Raw genomic sequence first — 26,921 nt, 5'->3', positions numbered from 1 at the left:
TCCCCGCTTTCAGGTGCCAGAGAAATGCAGTGTCTGGCCCTGCACGGGGCTGATTTTGGACAGTACCCCTCCAAACCTGAGAACACACTCTTAAATGCTGGCCAGGGATGGGTAGAAGGCAGGCAGGGCATCTGCCAGAGAGCGTGCTGCCCTACTCAGACAGAGCAATTTGCAAGGTTGGCTCTGGCAAAGGATCTGAGTTCCAGAGGGCCTGCATTACCCAAGGGACACTGGCCTGCACTGGCAGTGCTGCCAGGTCTTCCATCCCATGGAGGCACAGCATGGCTGGAGAGGGGGCTTCCTTTGGGGAATGGTGTGGGGCAAGGGAGCACTTGCTGCTGAGTAGCGCCCAGGTCCTCACGTGTGTGGGTCTGCTGTCAACATGTGCTTGCTGCTCCTCTGCTGCCTCTCTCATATGGACCACAGCCAGAGCTGGCTGCGTTTTGCTTCAGTGGGAGACGCTCTGAGAGCTCCTCATGTGGGGAAACCCAGATACTTGGCTATTAAATTAACGTCGGGCATTTAACTGCATCATTCAAATGGTTTAAACACCCAGGAGTGGTAATTAGTAATTATGGTTTGGTGAGGGAGGATATTAAGACCCAGGTATGGAGCCCAGTATTTTTCTCTGCAGATAATTTTTAGTGCCAGATGACTACAGAGAGAGGCCAAGCGTCAGACACACAAGCCTGCTGTCTTGCTTGTGTGTGAGGACTGCCACGGGGGAAGGAGACAGCCACACAGCTCGCCTTTCAAAAGCCAAGCACCGAGGCCAAGGACACAGAAAGGTTTGGAAAAAAGAGCTGATGGAGGAGGAGGGTCTGTGCAGAGGTACAGTCAACATAACTAAAGCTGCTAGGTGAGCAAGGATGGCAAAGGACAGGCTGTCTGAATCTACTGGAAGTACCCCCAAAGGTAGAGGGGGGTCCAGACATCTTGGCATTTCCTTCCCAGGTGCCTTCCAGCTGCTGGGCCTTCTTCCCTCATCTCCCCAGGCTCTTCTGGACACCTTCTGGAGAGACAGAAAGCAGAGGCAACAGTTTTAGTACAGAAGAGTGGCAGACAGAGGATAAAATTTGAGTAGGACCTATGCAGATTAAGCAAATGTGAATTAAATGCTACCAGCCTCAGTTTTACCTCCAAGAGTGGGGAACAAGTGACCCCTCACGCTAAGCTGAGGCATGGAGCTGGAGCACATGTGGGCTGCTGTGCAGGGCTGTGCAGTTCCTCACCCAGACAGGGCATTTACAGAACTTTTGATCAAGCCGAGCATACCTGTACCACAGTTTGCTGGCTCCACAGAGCTCCAGAGTAGCTGTGCAACCAAGACGCCCCATGGAGATGAGAAGCTGCCTTCGAGAGAGGGAACAAGGCCCTGCCACCCAGACATGGTCATAAAAAGACCTTTAGCTGGGGATCTGTGCCCACAAGGGTAGGGAGGACATCTGTGACGTCCCAGCGCCCATGGTGGCTACACCTTACTAAAGCCATCGACCACTGGCTGGTAGAGGGGTGCTGAGGACCTGCCAGAGGATCCAGGACACCCCAATGGGCCATGCTGCTTCCCACAACTGCAGCAGCAAAAATTGGTTGACTGCCTCCATCTTCTTGGCTGCAAATCCCAGCTTTGACCTGGCTCTGGCAGAGCCAACACAGACGTGAACCATTCTGGCAGAGTGTTGTCACTTGTACCAATTTTACACCATGGAGAGGAGTAACGCGCGAATGACGCCAAACCCTGCTGGCCTCATTTCGCTTGCCCTTTATTGAAACCTCCGGGCCTTGCACCCTGGGCTCGGAGCGACGAGGGTGCCACGGCTCGTGGACGTGATGAGGGCCGGGCCTGGGCGGCCTCGGCCCGCTGGGCAGCGGTCAGCTCCTGACACTGCGGAACGCCCGCAGCCGAGGAGCCGGCTGGCCCATACCCGCGGCTTCAGCAAAGGGGTCAAGATACACGGCTGTGGGCTGAGTCCCAGAAACAGATCCACAAGGGCAAAGCACTGGGCTTGGGAAAGGGTTTTCTCTGCTGCTGCTCCTCCTGCTGCTCCTGATCCCCTCGGGGATGGAAAAAACAAGGGACTTTGCTCTCTAGGGACCTGTCAATCAGAATCTGCCAGCACCGTTTAATTTGCTGCATTTATGCCTGCCAGGAGCGCCGGCCGGGCTGCCTGCTCCTGAGCAGGCAGTGCCATCCCGTGGGACGAGCTCGGCACAGCAGCGGAGCCTGAGAGCCGCACTGTGCGGGAGCTGGAGCAGCCCCGCAGCTTCCAGGGAAGATGCGGCGCTGGCACCCTCGCCCCGTGTCCCCCTAGTGCACAGGGGTGGCCAGCAGACTTTGCCACTCTTCCAGAGCTCCTCACTACCTGCTTTCCCTCATTCCCCCTCTCCTGACAGCGTCTCAAAGTGGGCACAAGGACATAATTTGCATGGGGGTTCAGCTTAGACCTACCCGTGATGGGCTCCAGCCAGCACAGGGGCAGGTATTATTTTAGGAGGGGAGGGCAGATAACAAACTGTGAGCTTGGCGTGGCAACCATGAGGTTGGAGGCAGCATGGCCCAGGAAGCTGCCTATCATCAGCAAGTCCCCCCACTTCTCCTACTCTAAAATCTGCAGCTCTGACTGGTGCCTGGCCAGGGATCATCTAGGAGTGTTTAGTGGGACAATACTTCATGCATGCAGAGAAAAGAGTAATTCCACAAAGCATTTCCAAGGCCAAGGAGCCCCATGGCTGCCCCATGTTTCCTTCTGCCCTTGCTGCTCTCCCTGGAGTACCTGGTGCTGCTTGTGGATCCTTTGGGGAGAAAGAGGTGAATGGAAGGTTCCCCCCCAAAACCACATCCCATCCCCTACAGCAGGGGCCAAATGCAAAGCCTGGGCCTGACCTTGGGAGTCAGCTGTGACCTTAGGAAGTGCATCATCCAGAGGAACAGGCTGCAGACAGGGAAAAGGAGAGAAAGAAAGACCTTGGACTGCTGCAGTGGGAGCTTTCTGGAGCAAGGCTGAGAGTGCGCATCCGTCCCAGCTGCCTCGGGGTACCTGACACCCGATGGGGGACATAAGCAGCACAGCTTTGCCAGAAGGGACAAAAGCACCCGGCTGACTCCTCCAAAGACAGAAGAGAGCAGATGGCGCTGAAATCTGCTCAAGAGGAGAGGAAGGAATGGCCCCGAGGCTCCGTACTCCCTGTACCCTCCGCACTCCCTGTACCCCGAGAGGCACATTTGTCCGCAGCCAAGCGTGTCGGCCAGCCCTGTCTCTGACTTACCAAGGAGCAGAGAAGGGAATGGCTACCACGGACTTGCTTATCCCTTGCTTGCCTTTCTCTTTTGTGGGGACCTTCCTGACAGTCCCTGGGAAGGGAACAGTATGTTATACGTAGGTAGCATCTGCTTTTGGCTCCTTTCTGCCTTGAAAGTAGGTCTTGTGCAAATAGGGTTCAACTGTGTTTCCTAGCAGAAATTGCTTGCACTCTTTTTTTGCCTCCTGATATTGTGCTTAGACCTCTTTTCCTGGCTGGCATAAACATTAAGCCTTCCAGAGAAGAGACCAGCCAGGCAAGAGCACTTGCACAGCATGTTTAGCCCCAGAAGATCCTGATGTTTATGGAAGTTACTCTAACACTGATGATGTTGAAGGATATAACCATTGGGTGTTTCTGTGCTGGGCAAGGGCCCTTTTAAAGAAAACCTATGTTGCTCATAGCTCTGCTCACACTGAAATCCTTCTGAGGGCAATGCTGCATACGACTCAGGCACTGGATAATCGCAGGGCATGGAGTGGGGCTCCAGCAGGTGAAAAGCAAACTGCTAACTCAGTGGTGAGAAGACACTGTGTGCCTTCCACCACCCAGGGCCCCATCCTCCTCCCTGCTGTAGATCTGGCTGGATTTATGCAGCATTTCCCAGAAGCAGCAGCCTCTGTTGACACGGTTCCCCATCACCATAGCTTGTATCTCCTTCAGTCAGGCAGGGAATGTTGTCCCTCCCTGCACGGAGCATGGAGGTGACAAGCTCCCACTGCAGAAGCTCACTTGTGTGGCCTAGAAAACAGCCACAGAGCAGGGATTTGCAGCTGAGCCTGTGGACTCCCAAGTTCATACCCCAGCCACTGCACCAGCCTTCCTCTCCTGATGCGGGCTTGGAGCCAGCAGGGACGCTGCTGGCACCAGCTGCTCTAATTGAGCTTTGTAGAATAAACTTGTGGAATTAGCCTGTTGGCTGCTAGGATAAAATCCAGCACTGAGTGCAGATCAAAGGAGACAATCTTGCTGACAGTTTGAGGGGAGGCAGCGGGCCCTGAGCTCCTTCTGCAGCTCTGGAAAGGGCAGTGCTCAGCAGCCAAGGGTGAGGACGCAGCATGACACGCACACTGCCTCTTCAGCAATTCATGTGGTCCAGAGCCTGGTGGTCAAAGCCACAGAAACTTTGGGAGAGGTCTGACACTGGTGGCAAAAACAGTCAAAACCAGGCAAGAGACAGCACTAATTCACAGAAAGACAATTTTTGGATACACCAAATTTTGTGGTTTTTCCTGGCAGCATGGAAGGAGCAGACAGTGCAAGGTCAGGCTCTGAATCCAGCCTACAGAAGCAGTGTGGTTTAAGAAGGGTAAGTCTGTCCTTGCTCAGTTTCTGTCTGTCTGTGAGGACAAGACAATCCAGCCCAGCAGCCAGGGAGAGCTCAGCACAGCAGGAGGAGGAAGAGGGGAAAAGCCTCACAGTGAAAGCCCTATCGGCTACCAAGAACAATAGACTCAGCACGTTCCTTGTGTGGACCTTACCGGACAGCCAGGGCTGGTCTGAACATACACAGCAAATCTGCCAGGTGCCACCTGCTCCCAGCCCCACCAGACTGCACAGCCAGCAAATTAAAAATCAGATTCACTGCACATACACAGTAATGCTGTTTTATGGCCATTTTTCCAGGGTTCCTGAAAATCCAATCAAGAATTTTCCTAGAAATCCAACCAAGAATTTTCTTGACAAATCTGGTGAGCATGCACCACACGAGAGGACAGGTTTATAGTTCAGCAACCAGGACAACAGCAAGAGGAATGAAGCTCTTGGAAAGGAGGCCAAGCATTGCAGCAAATCACCTGGCCTGAGAGAACAGCAGACTGAGGAGGAAGATAAAAGTGCCACAGAAAGGATGGGATGCAGAGATGAGGGCCAGGGAAGGAAGGAGGGCTTCCCAGCCTGTGAACATCCCTCCGGGGCATGAGCCAGTTCATGGCCAAAATTGGTTACAACAATAGCCCTGGAGCCAGCAGTAAGTTTTACTGCTTTAAAGATGATGACAATGACTGCAGAAGAGGAATCTGACCTGAGGAGGTGTGTGTGAACATCAGGGTTCCCCACAGTGGGAAGGTGTTAAGGCTGAAGACTATTTCCCTTGGTTTCTGGGTTTGTCAAGAAGCACAGGGCAGTGGAGACTAAGCATATGGCACAGGCATACGGTGTGTATTTGATCTTTAGTGAGGAAAAGGAACCCAACTGTCTATTTTGGATGCATTTCTTATAAGAATGAGAAAAAGAACTACTGGAAAACAGTGTTTTAATGTGAACATTAGTCTTCCAACCCTCAGCTGCCTCTTTGATTGGAAGTACCATCATACAAGCTGGAAAGCAACCCGTCTTAAGGCTTTCCAAAGCTTTTTCTAGGCAGAGGTGATCTATTTTCTAGGAAAGGTCCCTAACAGGTTGGGTGCTTGGACATGCTCTCCTTCACTCAAACCTGGCAGCCCCTGGTAACACAGCCTGAGCTGTGTATTATTCTCTCTCTGCAGGAGGAGGCTGCTCAATGCAGCACCAGCTCACAGGGAGACAGCTCTCCAGTGAGCCCCAAACTGCAGAGGAGATGGATGGCAGAGAAGGTTTTGGACTGGAACAGCTAAGGTGCTGGAATGAGCCTCTCTTTATGGGCCTGCTAACACCAGCACAGAGCCCAGCACCGGAGAAGTGGGAGACCTAAGAACAGAGAAACAGATGGGAGCAATTTATCCTGGCTGTTCTCATGAGCATCTTCCAGGGAAGAGTGATTAGTCTTATTAACTGATTAAATTATTAATTAACTGATGAACTGAAATTATGGATCAAGGATCAAATGATTGCAAGGCAAGTGTATTTGGAGTACTTTTCCAGGAAGCGATGTATTTCACGTGCCTTTCATGAAAACCAGAGGCAGGAGGGGAACTGTGCAGCAGCAGCAGCAGCAGAGTGTGGGGTCAGCCGACAGGACCAGAGGCACACGGAGCTGCGGGGGCCCAGCAGGACACGGGAGGTGCAGTGCCTGGTGTGAAGTGGGAAGCGAGACAGGCCTGCTCCCTCTCCTAGTAAATGTGACCTGAGATAGGCAGAGAAAGTTGATTCTGTTCACTCTGTAGAAGAGAAGGTCTCATGGAGATCTCATAGCAACCTCCCAGTATCTGAAGAGGGACTATCAGGAAGCCAGAGAGGGACTCTTCATCAGGAGCTGTACTGACAGGACAAGGACTAATGGCTTCAAATTGAAAGAGGGAAATTTAGGCTGGATATTAGGAAGAAATTCTTTACTGTGAGGGTGACAAGACACTGGAACAGGTTGCCCAGGGAAGCTGTGGATGCCTCAACCCTGGCAGTGTTCAAGGCCAGGTTGGATAAAGCCTTGGGCAACCTGGTCTAGCAGGAAGTGTCCCTGCCCATGGCAAGGGTGGTTGGGACTAGAGGATCTTTAAGGTTCCTTTCAACCCTTAACCCTCTATAATTCTAAATGTGGCAGAAAATCCCCCTGCTTAAGACTGGATTTTTTTTTTCATAGAACTCTTCTTCTCCTTGCTAAGAAAATGGGAGGTTAGATACATGCCCAGGGGAGCGTTTATCCCGCACCAGCCACTCCCTATGCATGCCATCTCCTCTACCCCACACCTATATCCAACTGTGTCACCAGAAAAGGAAATTTGATGGGCTGAGACCAAGCTGCACATGATCTGCCATTTCTGGCACTACATTCTCTTGCATTCACCTCACGCAGGCTCAGGAATGAAGAGGAAATGGTGGAAAGCACAGCATTTTGTTTTATCAGTCTATTTCTCTTCATTTGTTCATTCATTCCTAAGTCTATTCCTCTTTTCAGAACTTCTTCCTCTTTTCCTCACCATCTCCTAAGCTGAGTCCCTCTGAGCCCACAAAGCCCATGGTCCAGCTTGGGGGGACAAGGGACAGGCACTGTGGAGCTGCCATCCCACTGAGCCACTGCAAGCGACGAGCGAGGCAGCTCCAGCTCTAATGATGTTTGTCTCCAAAAAGGCTGTTTAGGTGAGACAGTTACAAATTGTATTTTATAAACTGTATTTCTATAAGTGGATTTTTTTTTTTTTTTTTTTTTTTGCTAGCGGGAAGAGGCACTTTAATAATCCCACTTCTGATTAATGGCAGGGTGTCTTGTCAAAGCAAAGACCGCTGCAGCTTCGGTTCTTTCTCGAGGAGGAATCACAAGTGGAAAATAAAGAACAAAATGCACAACCTCTCTGTCTGGAAAATATTGATCTAGACTCTTCCTAGGTAAAAGATACTCAGTAAAATTCTCTAAAGAGTTTTTTAGCCTGTGAGCTGAAGAGATTTGTAAACCAGATCCTGCTCTTTTTAGGGGTAGAGAAAATTTCAATCACTCTGGCATGAGAACATTTGGGATTTAATGATTTATTGCCCTCATTCCCTGAGAAGAAATACTAACCCAATTACAGAGGCAGGGACCTGAGGCACTGCTGTATTAAATCACTGGCTCATGGTCTCCTAGAGAGGCTGTAGGGCTGAATCCAACTTCCAGCCCTAGGTCTGCCTTCCAGCAGGTCCAGGGAAGCCATCAGGGACAATGGGAAAGCTGAAATATCACACTGTGAACACAGCAAGGGCAACTGCAATTCCCATGCTTCACACACCTTTAACTCCCAAAGTCAAGTGGTTTTTGTAACACCCTCTAAAAACAAAATGTTGGTTGAATGATCATACAACTACAGCCTGAAAAGTACCTCGTTTTCCACAGCATCATTGCAGAGTTTGGAATACATTTTTATTTTAGGAAGCTCTGTGTGTGAGAAAATGAAGAGGCACAGCATTAAGTCATGTTTCCTGTCCTAGCATGTGACTTTATTGACATATTTCTTGTCCAGAGTCCTGTAAGTCTGTTCTCTATCCAAGTCATCTCTCAACCTCTATCTCCATTTTTATCTGGGAAAACAGGAATTTACCAACCAGACCTCACAGTAACGCCATCACATGTATGTACAGCAAACTTTACCAGATGGGAACTGCACATTAATAGCTGAAATCTGTATTTGACTAAGCTGAGGATCAATATTCTTCCAATACATGATTTGTAAATTAAGTTGAACTCAAGTTTTTCTAAAGGAAAAAAAAAAAAAAAAAGGCAATCATTGACACCAAAACCATTCCCAACAGGCATTTCCCTACCTTAGGGCTGAATACCTCTGCCAAGAGAAGTTCCACAGTTCCAGGAAGTTTAGCCATCATTAGCACTGGAGCTGTTTCTGACCTCACCATTGTCTGAGCTGCTGTGCTCTGCTGAGCCTTCGGCACACACAGAGAACCAAGTTTTCTTCCTCTCTGTGACATCTGGGTACAAAGTGAATGGGTTTTGTCACACGTCACCCCCAGCTTTTACACTTCAAAGCCAAACTCAAGCATTTTAATCAACAGGGCAAATTTACACTATCCTTAACATCACTCTCCTTCCACATTTTTTTTCTCTATTAAGTGGCGATTAAACAGGAATGAAATTTCAGTAAATGACAGTGTTGTCCAAAACAACAACTAGGTTCTTTCACCCAGTCTGCAAGAGGCCAATCCCCACACATAATCCAGGTATTCAATTTATTTACAGCTCTGCATAGAAAGAGGTACTGGATGGCAAATCCACAAAGCCAGCACAACAACTACCAAAACTTTTCACTCTTTATATATTTTGGCAAACAAAGGCATTAGTGACCCTTGGCTGCAAGTTACGTAAATCTCTTTTTAATTAGTATTCTGTCTTCTATTGGTTAACGAACCTCTCCCTGCTCATGCTAATTAGTCTGCATGCTCAGTCTCTCTCTCCTTTTGACTCGGTGGTTTCTCGTGTCAGTGGCCATGATCTCCCCTGCCAGAATTACCTTTTCCTCCCTTGCAGCTGATCCAGCACGCTTGCTGAGCTGTCTTTATTCGTTTCTTCCTTACCTTGGGGGCTCTGCCAAATGTCTTTGTGGCTTGTAAATTCTGCATCCTTTGTGTCCACTGTCTGTGGTACATCCACCTTCCCAAGCTTTGTTAAATTCCCCTGAGGTCACTGAAAAACATTGATCCCTAAACCCTAACAAGGCAGTTCCACTGTCAAATAATTTGTTTTTCCAACACCTGAACATCACTCGGAGCTTGTTTGCTAGCTCCTGTTTCACAGAATAAACCTCTTTTCTTGTTGATCAGAGTTGAAAGCACATAAAGATCAAACATCAAAGACCATCTTCCCTTAGGAACATTTTTAAATAGTTGACATTTTGCGACAACGCTGCCGCTTTACGGCTGCCGCGCTCGTTGCTCGCTTTTCCGGGGGGTTGGCGGTGTTCTGCTTTTACGACAGGGCGCTGCCGTCGCGCGGCGCTGACGCCAAGGGCGCGCCGGGGCTGCGCGCGGCCCTTTCCCCGCCCGCCGCCGCCGGAGCCGCTCCCGGATCCGCCGCCGGATCCGCCGCCATCGGGGCCGCGCCGGGGCCGCGCAGGTGAGGGAGGCGCTGAGGTCGCACCAGAGCCGCTCGCCTGCCGCGCCGACACCTCCCGCGTGTACCAAGACCCCCCGGCCCCGCCCCGCCGCTCCCGCCGGTTCCGGTGGGGCCGCGTCCCCGCCCCTCCCCGGCACGCGCAGCGCCCACCGGGACCCTTCCTTCCTCCCCGGGCCTGCTTGGCGGAGGTTCCTTTCGCGGTGGCTTGTGCCGAAGTAAGGCCTCAGGTCTCGGTGCCGCACCGTGCGGCAGCTGAGGGTTTGAGAGTTTTTTTAACTTTTTCGCCTCTAGAAAATCAAAAAATGGCGAAGTTTGTGGCACCCGTGATCCAGGACAACCCCTCCGGCTGGGGCCCGTGTGCTGTGCCCGAGCAGTTCAAGGACATGCCGTACCAGCCCTTCAGCAAAGGAGACCGCCTGGGCAAGGTACCTGTGCCGTGCTGGGCCTTGAGCTCTGGGTGGGCGCTGCCGGGCCCCCGGCTCGCTGCCTCCCCTCTTCGCTTTGGTTACCCTGGCTGCTCCTCTGGCACCCTTGGCAGTGCGTCCTGGCACACTGTGAACACCTAGCAGGGCTGGCAGGCAGAGGTGGGGGTCAGAAGGATTAGACCTGGAGCATATGTTGTGTTAATACTTACTTTTGACTGTTTGTGCTCGTTCTTAGGTGGCCGACTGGACAGGAGCCACGTACCAGGATAAAAGATACACAAGTACGTGCGGTCTGCTGGCTGTTCCTGGGGTTGATTTTGTGCAAAGTTTCTTTCCAAGCGTCGTTCCTGCTTTCATGTCTCACACCCACCCTGTAATTATCTGCACACCTCAGCAAGACAGGCAGCTTACTTTAGGAAGCATGCTTTGCTCTTGGGAGAGCTCTGTGGGGCTCTCCCTGTCCTTGGGGCTTACTCTGGGTTTTTGTACCGCCTTACTGCCTGGGCTCATAAGGGAGGTGTGGAGGGGAAGTAGACATGCAGGTGTAAGGCAGGCATCCCAATTTAGATATCAGACTTAGGAGCCGGGTTTTTATTTAGGACGTTGGTGCTGAGATGCTTTGTTTGTTTCCAGACAAGTACTCGTCCCAGTTCGGCGGCGGAAGCCAGTACGCCTATTTCCATGAGGAGGATGAGACCAGCTTCCAGCTGGTGGACACGGCCCGGACGCAGAAAACGGCGTACCAGAGGAACCGCATGAGGTTTGCCCAGGTGTGTGTCATCGGAGACGGGCTCAGAGGAGAGCAGGATTCTTCCCAATTGAAATGTCTTCCTTTTTCTTTCCGTCGTTTCTGCAGAGGAACCTTCGGAGAGACAAGGACCGTCGGAACATGCTGCAGTTCAGCATGCAGACGCTGCCAAAGAGTGCCAAGCAGAAGGAGAGGTGAGGCTGCAGAGACGATCGTACCGAGCTCGGGTTGGAGTGTGTGAACATACTGTTGATGAATTTGCAAACTTACAGTAACAGAATCTGCTGGAGCAAACAGCAAAGAATTTCAGGATGTTTTGAGTCCAGTGTTCTTCTGGTGTCAGTAGTACTTAAAAGCATGGATTTCAAATGGCTACCTAATAATTTAGGAGAATTTTTTAGTTGTGTTTAGAAAGTAATGGTGGCATTCTAAAGAGAAAATATCCTTTCTGAAAACTGCATTTCAGTCTTCAGGTAAAACTATATAAAGAGCTGCTCAGAGCAAAGAACAGACTTTTTAATGCCTCGGGTGTCTTGATCAACAGATGGCTCAACAAATGTTAAAGCAGCTCGGTGTCTGAGAGCACTGCTCCTCTGCTAGTAGTTTGGAAGTGGAGGAGTAGTTGTGGCATATAGGAATCACGGCTTTTCTCACATTTGTCATTCTAGAGATCGTTTGCGCCTACAAAAGAAGTTTCAGAAGCAGTTTGGAGTGAGGCAGAAGTGGGACCAGAAATCACAGGTAGACAAACTGATGAGCATTGTGCCCCCTCTGATGGTTAGGTTTCTCTGGCTGCACTCACAGGGCAGCTCCTCTTGCACAAATCCTGATGTGTCTCCATTTCTCTCTGTACCTGCCCCACCTCTGGTCGCACAGCAGAAACCTCGTGACTCCTCTGTTGAAGTTCGCAGCGATTGGGAGGTGAAGGAGGAGATGGATTTCCCTCGGCTGATGAAAATGCGCTATCTGGAGGTGTCAGAGCCACAGGACATGTGAGTTCCTAAGACAGCCCTCTGCTTGCTCCTTGAAGTGACCAGATTTTTGGAAAGCGGGAGCTCAGGGGTCTCCTGCCTGGTCCCAATGTTCTCACTGAAGTACCAAAACCAAGGGGAGGTAATGGAACTCCCAGCAGGCCCTGTGTGGTTCACGGGTGGTGTTATCTGTAAGCGAGGTATCCAGATGGTCCTCTTATCTTTGCAGAGAGTGCTGTGGAGCCCTAGAGTACTATGACAAAGCCTTTGACCGCATTACAACAAGGAACGAGAAGCTCCTGAGGAGCATTAAGCGCATCTTCCATACCGTCACCACTACGGATGACCCAGTTATCCGAAAGGTATAAACCAGATTGTGAAACTCAGTGTGTGCTGTTGTTGGAGACAGCTGTCACCGTCAGACCAAAGGGCAAAACCAAGAAGCATTTGGTGCTACCAGTTCTTAGGTGGAAGGCAGAGATAGATTAGTGCAGAGTTAGGAACACTGGCCAAGGAAAAGTTAAAATTCTGGAAGAGCAAGCAGACCAGTACTTGAGCTATGTTCCGAAGAAAACTTATGTCAGAGACCTGATCCTTGGGCCTTGCTTTTGGAGGTGAGGAAGGCTCAGACATTTCTCTCGTGTGTCCAGATTTGCAGTAAGAAACTGCATTTTCCAACAGAATTACCATCTTGTAGTAGTTTATTACTTTCCCCTTGTGTGGGCGAGGGTGGGCCAGAATTCCTGGGTAGTACCTTACACTTTGCTGGCAGTCAACATGGTACTTACCAGTTCAGCTTTCTGAGTCAGAACTGTAGAAGAAATCAGTGATCTGGTTTGCTAGGACTTCTCGTCCTGCCTGGGGAATGGGTATCTGTTCTTAATGCTGAAACAGTTTTCTCCTCCTCCTGTATTCACAGCTGGCCAAGACACAAGGGAATGTGTTTGCCACAGATGCAATCCTGGCCACACTGATGAGCTGCACTCGTTCTGTCTATTCCTGGGACATCATTGTCCAGAGAGTTGGATCCAAGCTTTTCTTTGACAAGAGGGACAACTCAGATTTTGGTGAGGAAAAGTCCTGGAAGGAATTTCTGTTGCAGCAGCTAGAGGGTCTAATTTTCTTCATGCTTATTTGGGTGTCCACACTGAGCCCCCTGAACAAGCTTATTACTGCAGTACATATGATAGCTGTGTGGGGAACTTCAGTATTGATCTGCTCTGATGTGGGGCTAGAAACTCACTAAAGCTGATGTAGTTACTCACCCAAGTATAACCACTAGGATCTGGTTTTCTTCCCAGACCTCCTGACAGTGAGTGAAACAGCCAATGAACCACCACAGGAAGAGGGCAACTCCTTTAATTCTCCACGCAACCTGGCCATGGAAGCTACCTACATCAATCATAACTTCTCCCAGCAGTGTCTGAGGATGGTAAGGTGGAACAGTGATGAGTAGTGGGGTTGGTGTTCCAGAGAGTGTCAAGAAGAGACTTGATTAAGGCTGCTTTAATACAACACAGAAGCATTTTCATTGACAGTTTTGTTATACTAGTGGTCTTTCAGTTTTGAAAGAGGTGGGATTATTTCTGGTGAGCAGTGTGGCTTTGTTGTAGAAAGGTTTTCACCTTGATTTCACAGAGAAGTCATCCTACTTCTGCTGATGATGCAGACAGGCTTCTCAGTACACTTAATGAAGCCTAAGTGGCAGTACAAGTACTGCTTATAGTGCTGTGACTAATGTGGGCATGAGGCTTTCATCAGCTGTCTTAATGTTTTGGTGTTTCTCCACATGAGGGAAATCAGCTACTGTTGCTGTAAAAGAATATTTTTTTCAGTAGAGGAGAGCTGTCTCCTAACATGCTCTGTTTTCATCTACAGGGAAAGGAGAAGTACAAGTTTCCCAACCCAAACCCCTTTGTGGAGGATGACATGGATAAAAATGAAGTAGCCTCTGTTGCATACAGGTAAGTTGATATTTCTGATGCCCAGGTTTGGCAAGGGGGCAGGATGTCAGTGTGATACAGAGGCAAAACAGGTTGGAAGTGTTATTGATAGCAGCTTTACTTGAGAGGGATTCATGGATGACCTCACAGTGAAAAGGTAGAGGAGGAAAGGATTTTGCTGAATGCTTGTGTGGATCTGGAAGAGAACAAAGGTCTGAATATAAAGGTCTGAATAAAGGTCAGAAATAACCAGCTGGATTGTTTATTGGCAGGTACCGAAGGTGGAAGCTGGGAGATGATATAGATCTCATTGTCCGCTGTGAGCATGATGGAGTAATGACAGGAGCTAATGGAGAAGTGTCATTCATCAACATCAAAACACTGAACGAGTGGGATTCCAGGGTGAGGAAGAACAGGATCCCCAAGCTAGCTCTAACTGCTTCACTGCTGCCTGACATGCCAGGTACAGCAGGGAAGATGAGATAAACATCTGGCGGTGTCCCCTGGCTGTTACATTCCACTAAGGAGTATAACTGTGGTGGACAAGCAATGCTGTTGAGATTCTCCCCTAAATGTGATGTAGCTGGCTTGAGCCCTCTTGTCTCCCTAGGTGTTCAGCACAGGAGCCAGTCTGTTATTACGGTTCTCTTTAGAATTCTTTCCTCACTAACTACCCCTTCTAACCAATGCCACAAATGTTGAGCAATCCCAGCTGTTTGCATTTCTCCCTTCCTGGTGCAAGAGCTTTCTCTGCAGGCTGCAGTTCACACTCCCTCACGTGGTTCCATAGGGTAGACAGTTTCCCATCTATGTGAAGATGGCTGAAGAGATGGCTGCTGCTGGCTTGTCAGGCTGACCCTGGTTCTGATTCTCCTCTCAGTATTGCAATGGGGTAGACTGGCGCCAGAAGCTGGACTCTCAGAGAGGGGCTGTCATTGCCACGGAGCTGAAGAACAACAGCTACAAACTGGCCCGCTGGACATGCTGTGCACTGCTGGCTGGATCAGAGTATCTTAAACTCGGGTAAGGGGGGTGGTTCACACCCAATGTCTCCAAGGTGCATTTTCCATTATTAAACTTGGTGTGTGGCTGAGTGAAGCATTTACAGAACGAGTAATCCTAAAATCACCCAGTGTTTGAGTGGCTGAGAAGGGAAAGCTTGTGGGGAGTGCCCCAGCCTTGGTGTAAGCTGCTTCCCCTCAGCATCCAGCTATGACTGACCCCACACACGAGGGACAGGTGGCTGTGTGGGCTCTCAGCCTCTTTGCTGTGGTCACCAACAGGGGAAATAAATACAGTGACTGTGGGCACTGGCAGGAATCTGGTTGAGATCCTCAGTGCCCTGTTACTGAGAAATTAGGTGGTGGGGGGAGATACGGCCACAGCGTTTTTTAAACTGTCAGCTTAAAATCAGTGGAGTACTGTAGGAATGAACAAGAAGCTTTTGCTAAATGAATTCTACTGGTTCTGCAAGCCTCAGTTCCATCCACAGACACAGAATTGATTCTTTTCCATCTTTTTCATTCCAAACTCCCAGCTAATCGTGCTATTTCTTAATTTTATCTGTGGGGCTAATTCTTCTTTATCTTTTGTACCTCTCCATCCGATTTGGGGATTTCCAGGTGCATTGCAGATTGACAGTTTGTAGCCAGGAAATCCTCTTAGCTTTAGTTGGAGTATTAGGATTTTTCAGCCCAGAAAACAAAAATAAGACGATCACGCTGCTTTTCTTGCTGGTGTTCTGCTGTCTGGGCGTAATCTCCTGATACCCCTCTGGTTTCTTCTTGCCCCCCTAGGTACGTATCCCGTTACCACGTGAAGGATTCTGCCCGCCACGTGATCCTGGGCACACAGCAGTTCAAGCCAAATGAATTTGCCAGCCAGATTAATCTGAGCATAGAGAACGCCTGGGGCATCCTGCGATGCGTCATTGACATCTGCATGAAGCTGGATGAGGGGAAGTACCTCATCCTCAAGGACCCCAACAAGCAGGTGATCCGCATCTACAGTTTGCCTGATGGCACCTTCAGCTCTGATGAAGATGAGGAGGATGAGGAGGAAGAAGAGGAAGAGGAAGGTGTGTAGTATACTTGGTGCTTTATGGTTTTAAGTGATGTACTAGCCTGGATGAAAAGGGGTGATGTATGATGAAGACCAGAGCTAAAAGGTCAGCAACGGCAGGAGAGGAGCAAGGCTGGAGAATGTGTGGTCCCAAGGATGGGACTCTGTTGAAAAGGTGTGGGTGACACTGGGAGCTGGAAGAAAAACACCGCAGAGTTGGAAGTGCAGATGTTGTGCCTCTGTACAGATACTTGATGGGGACTGATTTTAGCAGGGTTTGGGGGAAGGTCCCAAATCCAGGCAGAATGAAGCCTGCTGAGAAGCCCTTCATTCAGTGGCCCCAAGGTCTGCAGGAGTGGGTGGGTGCTAGTTTCTGTTGGTACTGGGATATTTTTTGACTGCAGTTTTAGAAATGGCAGTGACTATAAGGTGACATTAAAACTCATGGTGACGGAGCGCAATTGAGGGAACGTGGTGGAGGTTTTTCTGAAGTGACTCTTGAAGCTGAGCAGTCACTGCCTGGTCTGGATGTGAGTTTTGGAGGATCAGCCCACTGGTGCCCAGTAGACAAGTGCTGCCTTCCCTTTGCTGCCTAAAACCATCTCTGATGTGAGATCTGTGTGTGCTCCACTGACAGAGGGAAACCATTTATCCTAGAGCTCTTGCTTCTGTGATAGGAAAAATATCTCCCAGGTTATTTTTAGGCTGTAAGCTTAGCCTGGCTGCTCTGGATTTCATAAGGGAAATGTTAGTTGGGTTGCTGCATAATTTGTTCAGGAATGTAAATTGTGTATGACGAGTGGTGTTGGCTGATGGGCAGGTTTGTTGGGAATCTGGACAGAGGCAAGGAGACAGTAGGAGGTGGGATAAATTTCCCAAAGTGGCAGCCTTGGTTTCTTATGTTCCTTGTGGCATTTCCTTGCCAGCGAGAGTTTAATTTTGGGGTTTTCTTCTCCCAGCTGCGTTCACTTAATTTCTGTTTCTCTTCTTTTTCAGAGGAAGAGAGCTGAACCCCGCAACCAGCACCGAGGGGCTGCAGTGCCCGGGCAGCTCCGGTCCCGGGGCTGGGCTGTGGCTGTACCTTTGCCCCGGCTGTGCTGCACATCGATCATAAACGGGGGGAAAGCGGAATAAAGTTGATTTTGCCGAGTGCGGGCGCTGTTCGTGTGTGTGTGCGTGCTTCGGGCGCCCCCGCGGTCGCGGCTCCGTCCCGCGCTGCCCCTTTAAGCGCCGCCCGCCCCCGGACACGTGGTGCGCGCGCCGCCATGGTGCCGGCGGCGGTGGCGGCGTCACGTGACGCGGGGAGCGCGCCGCCCCCCTCGCTCGCCCCCGCAGCGGGCGGGAGGCAGCGCCGTGCCCGCCCCGCCCTGCCCGGGCGGCGCGGGAAGGAGGAGGGAGCGGAGCGGGAGGAGCGGAGCGGCGGGAACTCCATGGTGCAGGTGCGGCCCCGGGCGGGACGGGTCCGGGCGCGTGGTGGCGGCCCCGCGCGTCACGTGCGCTGCGCCTCGTGCGTCGTTTGGCGGGGGCGGGGGCATCAGGGCCGGGACCGTATTGGCGGGGGAGCGAGGGTAGCGCTGGGCACCCCATCTCCCATTGGCTGGGGGGCTTGCGCCGCCCATCCCCATTGGCTGGTGGGGCGCAGAGGCGCTCGCGACTGCACCAGCAGTCCACAGGTGCTGCCCCACCTTGCCACCTGTGTGGTGCGGCGGGGGCCCCTGTGCACCCATTGGCTGGAAGGCCCGGGACCCGTGCTGCTATTGGCTGGCAGGGAGCAGGGCCCCACCCCAACACCCCACCCTGTGTGGGGGCGTCATGGTGGCCGGCTCTGGGCGGCGTTGGCTGAGGACTGGTGGGAGGCTGCAGCCCCTGAGGTGACGCTTCCCGGTCCTCTTCCCTTCAGGGCCGGCTGCGGCAGCCCCGCCATGGCCCCGGCGGTCTGCGGGGCGCTCCTGGGGCTGGCCCTGTACGCCAGCAGCCTGTGCGCGGTGAGTGGTGCCACGTTCCTCTACCACGACTACTGCGTCATCGGGGCCGGCCCCGCGGGCTTGCAGGCGGCCTATTTCCTCCAGCAAGCCGGCCGCGACTACCTCGTCTTTGAGCGCAGCCATGCTCCCGGCAGCTTCTTCGCGCTCTACCCTCGGCACCGCAAACTCATCAGCATCAACAAGCAGTACACGGGCAAGTCCAACAGCGAGTTCAACCTCCGCCACGACTGGAATTCGCTCCTCAGCCACGACCCGCGGCTGCTTTTCCGACGCTACTCTCGCGACTTCTTCCCCAACGCTGACACGATGGTGCGTTACCTGGAGGACTTTGCTTCCCTGCTGAAGCTGCGGGTTCAGTACAACACAGCCATCATCCACGTGACATTGGAGAAGAATGAGCAGGCCTGGAACGGCCATTATTTTCTCCTGACCGACCAGGACAGGAAGAACTACAAGTGCAGGTAATGGGCAAACCTGGGGCTTGACATGCAGCCCAGAGCTTTGCCCTGTTCAGGCATGAGTATCTCCGAGGATGGAGATTTCACAGCCTCTTAGAGCCTTAATCACCATCAGGGGCGGAAAAAATTTTTTAGGCATTGCCGGATGGATGGGTGGAATAACTGCTCCTGGGAAGGCATTGCCTTTCACAGGCAGTGTTTTGCTTTGGGCAGCTGAGGAGGTTGGGAGGGCAGACACAAATTGGCTGCCATGGCCGTCACTGCAGCGTCTGTTCTTGATAAGTGTGTTTGAAGTCACTTTTGTTTTATCACTAGATAATTCCTGTCTGTGAAAAAAGTAACTCAATTGTACTCACAGCCAGCACTGCCTTTATTACAAACTGGATTGAGTCAGTGCAGTGACATCTTGCTCCCGTTTTTCCGCATGTGCTCAGGGGTGTGTCCCAGACAAGTGAAGTCCTTGATTGGCAAAGACCTGGAACACGGAGTGGGGGGGGGGTGAGGGGAAAGCAGAGGAAAGTGGGGATTTTTTGTGGGAGGGGCAAAGACTGTGAGAAATAACCTTCAGGGCTGCTGGTCGCTGAATTCCCCTTCTTCTCCTCCTATTTACGTGTGTGTATCCCGTAACGCCACTGAGCTCCGTTCCTAAAAAACCTCGAAGTTACTGGTGTGAACATACGGAGTATATTTCTCACCTCTCCTGAGAGCCTCAGCTCTACGACAGCAGGTCGTGCTGGCTGTCACTTACCGGTGTGCTGCTGGCAGGCTCCGAGGGGACAGAAGGCAATCCCGGACACCCACGTACCGAGTTGCTCTCGGGACGCTGTGTAAGCAAGGCTGGGACAGCAGGCAGTGCTGCTTGCCTCAGCCGCCTGGTGCTTCCATCTAAGCCACAAAAACTTCCTCCAGATTCAAGTAAAAGCTCTTACAGAGTGATATAAAAAGATCACTGTAGTTATTTTTGGTGTTGACAATTAGCGATGTTGCTAACGTGTTTTTATGACTGGCAGTTACATCTCAAAATATCGAAACTATTTCCTGTCTGTCTTAAAAAGGACTTCTGCTCTGCCAAATGTCAACTCAAATTTTAAATCAAAGTCATTTTTATGCAACATGTAATCAACCTGTGATACTGTCAGTGAGTTCATATGAGTAGAAGTTGCATTCATGAACAGGCGAGGGAGATGCGTATATACAGCACCCACACTGAATATTGCTATATATAACAGCATTCCTAGTTGTCCTGAGGATAGGGAAGAGAGGAGCAGGTCATTAGTTAAGCTAGGTAGAGGTGTTTCTTTTAAGCAGCTGGTCCAGTGTCACTGTGGGGGTCACATTGCAGCCACCTTCCACAGTGGGAGGAGGAAGGAATGAGGAGATGGGGCCCCTTTCCTGAAATTCCTTCATTTCCATGTGCTATCCCTGTTCTTGCAGCTGTTTGTTGGTTGCTGCTGGGACGTGGGTCCCCAATGTGGTAAACTTTCCTGGCTCAGAGTATGTTGAGGGTTACGAGACTGTGTCCGTCAACCCAGAGGACTTCACTGGCCAAACCGTGTTGATCTTGGGCCGAGGGAACTCGGCCTTCGAGACGGCGGAGAACATCCTGGGTGTCACGAATTTCATCCACATGGTGAGCCGCTCCCGCGTGCGCCTCTCTTGGGCCACCCACTACGTCGGGGATCTGAGGTAAGGAGCCACTCCTGTTCCTGTTTCTAACTCAGCTGGAGTATAAACGAGGAGAATCACCTCTTTCCCAGGCAACAGGCTGGACTGGTGCTGTCGTCATGGGGACCACAGGGGAAATATGGGGCCTTCCATAGGTCCTTGGTTTAAAAGCAATCCAGATTGCAGTTGCTGAACACAGGTTTGGTGAGAGCTTTTTAGGATCCGTGTGAAATAGAAATGTGTCCACTTGGAAACTGTAATCTTTAAAATGTACTGGCTCTCAAGTTATTCCCTTGCTTCCAGTCACAGAGGAAAGTTAGGAGGTTGGCTACATCCTGCAAGGACAGCGAGGCTGTGTTCCCTGTGCTGTTCCTGTGAGCCCTGAGGCTCTGGGGATAACCCTTACACTGAAGAGAAGTTGGAATGCCTGATAAATTATTCCATTTTCAACAGCTGAGACAGATCATCTCTTCTTTACATTCTTGTATTTTCCATAGAGCAATTAACAATGGCCTGCTGGACACCTACCAGCTGAAATCTCTGGATGGGCTTCTGGAGGGTGACCTGGAAGATCTGGCTATCATTAAGGACAAAAAGGGAAAGCTGCACATCACACTGCGGTTCTACTTGGAGAACAGGAACATCAGCGCAGGCATCGACTCCATCACCCTCCCTCAGGATGAACTGGACAATTTTGCCACCCGTGCACCTTATGACCGTGTCATCCGCTGCCTGGGCTGGAAGTTTGACTTCTCTATCTATAATAGGTGAGGGAGAACCAGGATCTCCGTGAAAAAAGGTATTTAGGCTGAAGGGCCTGTGTAGGGAGGAAAGGGAAGAGCAGGTTTTCTCCTGGCAGCATTGTTTGGTCCTCCCTGTGCTCTGAGCTGCTTGGTGCTGCACAGTCCTTTGTTTATCCTGCAGGTAAGGCTGTGTCCCAGAGGGAATGTGTGTCACTGCCCTCTGACCAACAGGCTTTAAGGCTGTGCAGATGGGAGCAATGAGACCTGAGTGACACAGAAAAGCTTGTACCTTTAGAACTTAACATCCTGACCTGCCAGATCACATGGACAAGGTTAGCAATGTTTGAGGGGTTTTTTTCTGAAATGAAGATGATAAAGGTGCAGATTGCTACAAAGAGGTTTTGTCTGGGGAAAAAAAATTCCCTGAGGATGCAACCTTCATTCATTCCACCTTGGTACATCCTGCAGCTGAAAATTATACTGCTAACTTCACTGTCTTCCAAAATTCATTGTTAGTGGCTCAGCTGAGAATTGGATCTTGTCAGGGCTATCTTGAGATGAACACCTTTATCCTCCGAAGATCCTCATTTTAGTAGTAAACACCACTGAAGGCAGCAGGGGTGTGAAGCAGAATCTTGCAGTGGCTGCAAAATAATGTGTGTCAGAAACCCTTTTTATCTTTCTACTCCTGTCCTTCCTGATAGCCTGCTCTTCTCTTTTGCATATCAGATCCCTGAGAATGATGCCAGGAAAAGGGAATATTAAGAAGTATCCTCAAATCAAACCCAGCTACGAGTCTAGAGGTACTCAGGGGCTCTTTGTTCTTGGCACTGCTAGCCATTCAGTTGACTTCAGGAAATCTGCTGGGGGCTTTATCCATGGATTCCGGTATACAAGTGAGTACTGGGGCGTACAGAAAGGGCAGAGGTGGGAGTTGTTCCTCCCTTCAAAGGAACAATCCATAGCTTACCACTGGAAAGAGATTGCCCTTAGTGTTGTTCTGGCAATAAAAAGGACAAAACACAGTCAAGCTGCTGCAGCTGCATCATCTGAAGTGGAGGAGAAGTGACTTGGTGTCATATATGAAGGTTTTAGTTGTCTGTGTTTGTTTTGTCTTCTGTCTCTCTTGCTGTTGTCTGTTACTTTTGTAACACAATGGATTTCTTCGTGCCAGACGTTCTGCCTGGTGACAGGCTGTGGGTGAGAGGTCTGTGCTGTAGAGTTAAAACCCAGCAGCTGTGGGCAGTAGAGAGAATTTCCTTCTTTATGTGTGTGTGCCCATCCTTATCATTAAAGGACTGCTGAGAAGTAATGAAATATCCCCAAGGACCCCCCTGCTCCTTCCCCCACCACTTAGCATCACATCAGCTTTCTGAGGGCATCTCCACTGCAGTTACCAGCGATTGGGGTGGGAGATCCTGAGCACGGAGGAGTTGTAAAGGTTGTTTATTGAGTCCTGCTGCAGCGCTGAGATTGGATTTCTTACAGCACAAGCTTGCGTTGTTAAATAAGCTGTCTTTGTTTCTCTCCGTGTCTTAGCTCGGGCAGTCCATCGCCTATTGGAAAACCGTCACCATGGTGTCCCCTGGCCATCCACAGTCTACCCTATTACACAGCTGACCAATTCCATCATCAAGAGGGTGAATGAGGCCTCAGGCCTCTACCAGATGTTCAGTGTCCTGGCTGACATCATACTGCTGAGAGAGTGAGTGAGTAATTATTCCCAGCACTGCGCTCCATAATTTCATTTCTGTTTCTTTACCATTGCCTCCCATGTTGCCACCACACCAGTTGTGCTGTTCCTGCCTAAGGATGTTACCATCACATAGGCAGCTACCCTAAACCTGCTGCAAGTTACTGCTGGTGCCCAATTGTGCAGACTGTTTCTCCCCCTTAAAAGGCTGAAATGATCCAGACCTTCCCTCTAGGCTCAGAGGTGTAGTACTCTTTTACTGACCCCAGGCAAAAACATTGTTGAGCAGTGCAACTGTAGAGAGAATCCCATAATGCAGGAAAAAATGGTGTCTTGTAACAGTATCTGCAGCCTTTATAAGCTCTGCTTCAAGTCCAGCTCAGATTTGTAATGACCAAACAAAATTACTATCTGATGACTTTTTGGCTTTAGCCGTGACTGGCTGAGAGTGGGTTGGATCCCAGCTGGCTTTCTCTGGTGGAAAATTCCAATGGTGTGTTTTCAATTCACAGGAATGCCACAGCATTTGAATACCTGGAAGAGTACCCTACTGGAGTCCTGGCCGAGCTCGAAATGCAGACGGGAAGAAAGGCTTGCAATGGGCTCTTTGTCATCATCATGGAGTATGGGAGGAATTTCTCTGGGGCTGACAAGGATGTCTTCTACTACAACCGGGCTGTGGGAGAGGCACAGCATGCCTGGCAGTCCAACTTTTTACACCCTGTTATTTACTATTACAAACACCTCCCAACAGGTAAGCTTTCCTGCTAATTATGTGACAAAACCAAAACAAAGAGGGATAAAGATAAATCAGAGCCAGAGTGGGGGTGGTACCTGAAAGCACTATTCCCCCTTCCTGTGAGACACCTCCCACTACTGTATGAGCTGAAAAGGAAGCTGAGAGTTGGCAAGAAAGTTCCGTCCATAAGACTGATATAGGGGGTGGGGGGTTGTACCAGAGACCTCACATTTGAAAATAGGAACAAACAGGCGTGCTGGAAATTTCCCCATGCCCAAAAAGAGGAACAGTTCTTCCCTTTGGCTGGCACCCTGTGTGAATTTTGCAGAACCTGACAGATGAGGATGTTGTTGTTTGGCCATCTTGCTGCCAAGAGAAAGCTGCTCTCTGGCAGGCCCTGGTCTGAGAGGTCACACAGACCTAGAGGCAGCCAAAGGCAAGGATTTGAAGAGAAGTGTTCTATCCAGCAGCAAACAGGCTTAGAGTAGACTTCCTTGGGAAATGAGTGTGTTGAAATCTTCATCTCCAGAAACCTAGGGTCAGGGTCCAGCTTGCTTTCTCAGAAATAAGCATGATGGGTAGCAGCATTAAACCCATTGTAGCCCATCTGGCAGTCCCTGCCCAGGGGGAACAGGAGTGAAATGACAGGAATGCTACAGGCAGGGACAGAGAGCAGCTGTGCAGGGCTGTTGAGGACAGAGCTAGCAGAGGGGATTGCAAATGAAAGTAATGGATTAAAAGGTCAGGACAAAAGCGGAAACAGCTGTCACAGCTGCTTTCCACTCCCCAAGCTCTTTTTAATGCCATTTTGTTTCTAAGAGACTCCCTTAATGTTCTCTTGGCAGAGCGTGAGATGAGACTCCGTCCCCCAGACTGGCCTCTGCCCCTGCCAAATGCCATCCATCACATTGTGGAGGACTTTCTGACAGACTGGACAGCCCCAAATGCTCACATCCTGCCGCTGAGGCGGTTTTTGGAGAACTGCCTCAGCACCGACCTGCGCAATTTCTTTGCAGGTAATTTGTGCACAGGGTCGAAGTGGCAGGAAGAGGAGGAGCAATGTGAGGAGCAAGTGACAGGAGTGATCTCTTCTGCAGACAGCTGAGATCTCCCTGTGGCGAGCTGCTTGTCTCACTGTCAGTCACACCTCCTCAGTGCACTCACCAGATGGTACAAAGTGCTGCTCTGTGTGTATGTTCCCAAAGAGTCCTTGCTGTTGTTCACCATTAGAAGACTGGCCCAGGCACGCCAGGATTTAGAGACAGGCATATAAGGTTGGGTTCAATCCTGCTGCAGCTTTCCTTTCTTCTTCATTATCTGAACATTTCTTTGTGCCATTGTGTACTAGATCTCATGTACTGCTGATTGGATTGCTTTCCTGTGGGAAATGGGAGTGCTGTGATGTGAGAGGTGAAGAGCCTCTGCTGCTTCCCTTCTTGGTCTTAAGACTGGTGTGGGGCCCTCCTGCAGAAAGCCCATGTGGCACACATAGGGAAGACACATAGGATTGTGTCTTATAGCACAAAGAAGATGCCAGATGGATGCAAGCTCAAATCCAGCTCCTTTTTCTCTCAGTGTGCAGACTGGGGATCCCTGTGCATCTCCTGAGCTCTGCAGAATTACGTCAATTACTGTGCTGCCACCCAGGGAAGGGTACCGGGTGGGAAACTCCAGCCATCTTCCCTCATCCTCTCTGCCTTTAGTTTTGAACAAGTCCCTGATAGTTTATGGAAGTATTTCCCTACAGGGTATCTCTGCTGACTCTAATTTTTGATCCTTTCCCCTGCAGAGTCCTGTTTCCTGTTTGCCTTCACCCATCAGAAGCTGCCTCCCTCCTGCCAGCAGGGGTACGTTCGGATGCAGGGACTGGTGGGGAGCCAGGAGCTCCGGCAGCACGCGGTACAGGCTGGGCTGCTCCAGGATTACACTCACACGGACTTCTCGGCTGGCAGACCCCCTGACAGCCACGATGGGTCACAGCAGCAGTTGATGAGAGATCATGGGATACCGGTCCGTCCTCTGCAGCATCTTGTTAATGCCAAGGATGAGCTTTAACCTTTCTTGCTCCGCACTGAAATCCATAGGAGCTCTTGTGACAGTACTGTAACAGAGATCCACAGCAGGATTCTGCCCTTCCCAGTGTCCCTTTTCCATTCCCATGTCTCCCGCTGATCGTGAGTTGCCAAAGACCTGCTCAGATCTTGCTGTTACAAAGAGGACCAACATACTCTGAAGGACTGAGGGACCAAAACCCAGTGATGCTGAGGTTCCCATGTTGTCCTTGCAGAGTTCAGAGTTGCCTGAAGATGGTGTTGGTGTTCATCTCACTGACCAGTGTCTGCAGTGACGTACAGAGGCCACAGAAGGGAGCGCAGGAATGCCTGGGAAACTTCAGATGTCACGTCCCCCTTCAGAGGTGACTGCTCACAGCCTGTGGCTCTCTGGTCCCTGGATGCCGTACGCTGTGTATACTTGAAGATTTGTTTCTGCATTGAATCCTGAAGTGATACTCCAGGAAAACTTCCTGGTATTTTTCCTGCATTTGAGTTAGGGCAATTGTATAGCTTGAGTGGGGAAAGATGATTTTTTTAGTTCCTGTGTAGGTCAGATAATTTATAATTTCCCAGAGAACACTACAAGGGACTCCTTCCTCCAAGAGAGATGAGTAGCTTGCTTGGAATGCCTGGGACACAGAGACTTGGAGTTTGGATCTGCTGTCCGCATGTTTTTCTTCTTCCACACTAAGCAGCCTGGAAGGTTAGCCCGTCTTTTATAAAGCATGACCAATATTTCTCCTATTTGCACTATGTCCCATCAAGAAAGTTTGATGTTGCTAAAATGCTCTCTCTCTGTTTTATTGCCCTCCAGTCACCTTGAGATCCTAGAGGGACTGACAGGCAGGTTGTCTGCACTTCACTGCTCCCCTTGTCAGCCATGTACGCTTGCCTGTCACATCCCTGTGGACTCCTTCCATGGGTCTGGAGTTGCAAAGCAAGAGCAGTTTTGACTTGACCTCATGATGTCCCTGTGATTTCTAGGAAATAGCGGAGGGGTGACAGGGAACAGGCTTTTATCTCCACACATTTTCCAACTCTCTAGCTTCTTGAAAAATGCACACTATTGGTCCCAAACTGAGGGGGGCTGTATCCTACATGTACCTAAACTCTCCCAATCCTTTGAATTCAGCTGCTGTTTCCCTAAAACACCAGTTCCTTGGAGAGGCAGGGAAGCAGAAGAGATCCAGGAAGTGACAGAGGAGTTCTTGCTGTCTTTGAGAATGCTGGGCTATGCAAGCAATGCTGCTGCTGGCAGTTAGTGCCTGTTCACGTGCAGCTGGAGAGGGTGGCATGGGCCGCGCTGGTCTGTGGTCAGCCTAAGTGTAGGGGTGCAGGTTGTTCCCGGTGCCCTGCCCCGGTGGGCGTGCTGTGGAACGGAGTTAATTGCTGTCTGGGGGACTGTAGAGCTGTGCACTCCAGGAAGGCTTAAAGCAGGTGAAGCTCGCAGCCCTTTGCCTAGCCTCACGCTGAAGAGAGCCGCCAGCCGGAGGCACCGGAACAGGGACAGGGACAGGGACCGGGAGCGGCGCCGGGGCCGCGCCACGTGCGGAGGGCGCGCCACAGCTCGTGCTGTGCCCGCTGCGCCCACTGGAGGGCTCCGCCGCCAATCAGCAGCCAGGGTTCGCCCCACGTGACACATCCCACTATCCCTCCAGGGGCGGGGCGAAACGGCCCAAAGGACA

The 26,921-nt window shown here is 50.7% G+C and overlaps 2 protein-coding genes and 2 long non-coding RNA genes across 6 annotated transcripts; 2 read left to right on the top strand and 2 right to left on the bottom strand.

The window, feature by feature from the left end:
• Nucleotides 1-880: 880 nt before the first annotated feature.
• LOC121361224 lies at nucleotides 881-9,183 on the bottom strand. The gene is made up of 3 exons (XR_005956313.1): nucleotides 9,150-9,183; nucleotides 8,449-8,610; nucleotides 881-1,012 (listed from the first exon to the last, which is right to left on the bottom strand). It is a non-coding gene; the product is annotated as an uncharacterized LOC121361224 (long non-coding RNA).
• Nucleotides 9,184-9,672: 489 nt separating this feature from the next.
• Nucleotides 9,673-17,051, top strand: EIF3D (eukaryotic translation initiation factor 3 subunit D). 3 transcript variants are annotated; one of them, XM_041481647.1, is made up of 15 exons: nucleotides 9,673-9,751; nucleotides 10,043-10,176; nucleotides 10,412-10,457; nucleotides 10,810-10,946; nucleotides 11,033-11,118; nucleotides 11,593-11,665; nucleotides 11,804-11,916; nucleotides 12,125-12,257; nucleotides 12,815-12,962; nucleotides 13,197-13,327; nucleotides 13,774-13,859; nucleotides 14,111-14,240; nucleotides 14,719-14,861; nucleotides 15,635-15,915; nucleotides 16,896-17,051. In XM_041481647.1, exons 2-15 carry the CDS (start codon nucleotides 10,054-10,056, stop codon nucleotides 16,907-16,909), a joined length of 1,644 nt encoding a protein of 547 aa, XP_041337581.1. In that variant the 5' UTR covers nucleotides 9,673-9,751; nucleotides 10,043-10,053; the 3' UTR covers nucleotides 16,910-17,051. The 3 variants fall into 3 exon arrangements, with proteins under 3 accessions (XP_041337581.1, XP_041337580.1, XP_041337582.1); XM_041481646.1 differs by having other exon boundaries at nucleotides 11,801-11,916; XM_041481648.1 differs by lacking the exon at nucleotides 16,896-17,051 and having other exon boundaries at nucleotides 11,801-11,916; nucleotides 14,111-14,301; nucleotides 15,635-15,772.
• Nucleotides 17,052-17,222: 171 nt separating this feature from the next.
• On the top strand, nucleotides 17,223-26,012 carry FOXRED2 (FAD dependent oxidoreductase domain containing 2). Its single transcript, XM_041481683.1, has 9 exons — nucleotides 17,223-17,338; nucleotides 17,800-18,345; nucleotides 19,777-20,028; nucleotides 20,505-20,774; nucleotides 21,480-21,646; nucleotides 22,290-22,455; nucleotides 22,956-23,197; nucleotides 24,028-24,198; nucleotides 24,972-26,012. Exons 2-9 carry the CDS (start codon nucleotides 17,822-17,824, stop codon nucleotides 25,235-25,237), a joined length of 2,058 nt encoding a protein of 685 aa, XP_041337617.1. The 5' UTR covers nucleotides 17,223-17,338; nucleotides 17,800-17,821; the 3' UTR covers nucleotides 25,238-26,012.
• LOC121361209 lies at nucleotides 18,511-19,225 on the bottom strand. Its single transcript, XR_005956312.1, has 3 exons — nucleotides 19,091-19,225; nucleotides 18,905-18,987; nucleotides 18,511-18,817 (listed from the first exon to the last, which is right to left on the bottom strand). It is a non-coding gene; the product is annotated as an uncharacterized LOC121361209 (long non-coding RNA).
• Nucleotides 26,013-26,921: the final 909 nt, after the last annotated feature.

This window comes from Pyrgilauda ruficollis, unplaced genomic scaffold (assembly GCF_017590135.1).
Source record: "Pyrgilauda ruficollis isolate IOZ18807 unplaced genomic scaffold, ASM1759013v1 scaffold56, whole genome shotgun sequence".
Classification (NCBI taxonomy): Eukaryota; Metazoa; Chordata; class Aves; order Passeriformes; family Passeridae; genus Pyrgilauda; species Pyrgilauda ruficollis.
Note: the sequence above shows the minus strand (reverse complement) of the source record. Positions and strands in the feature narration are given on the sequence as shown.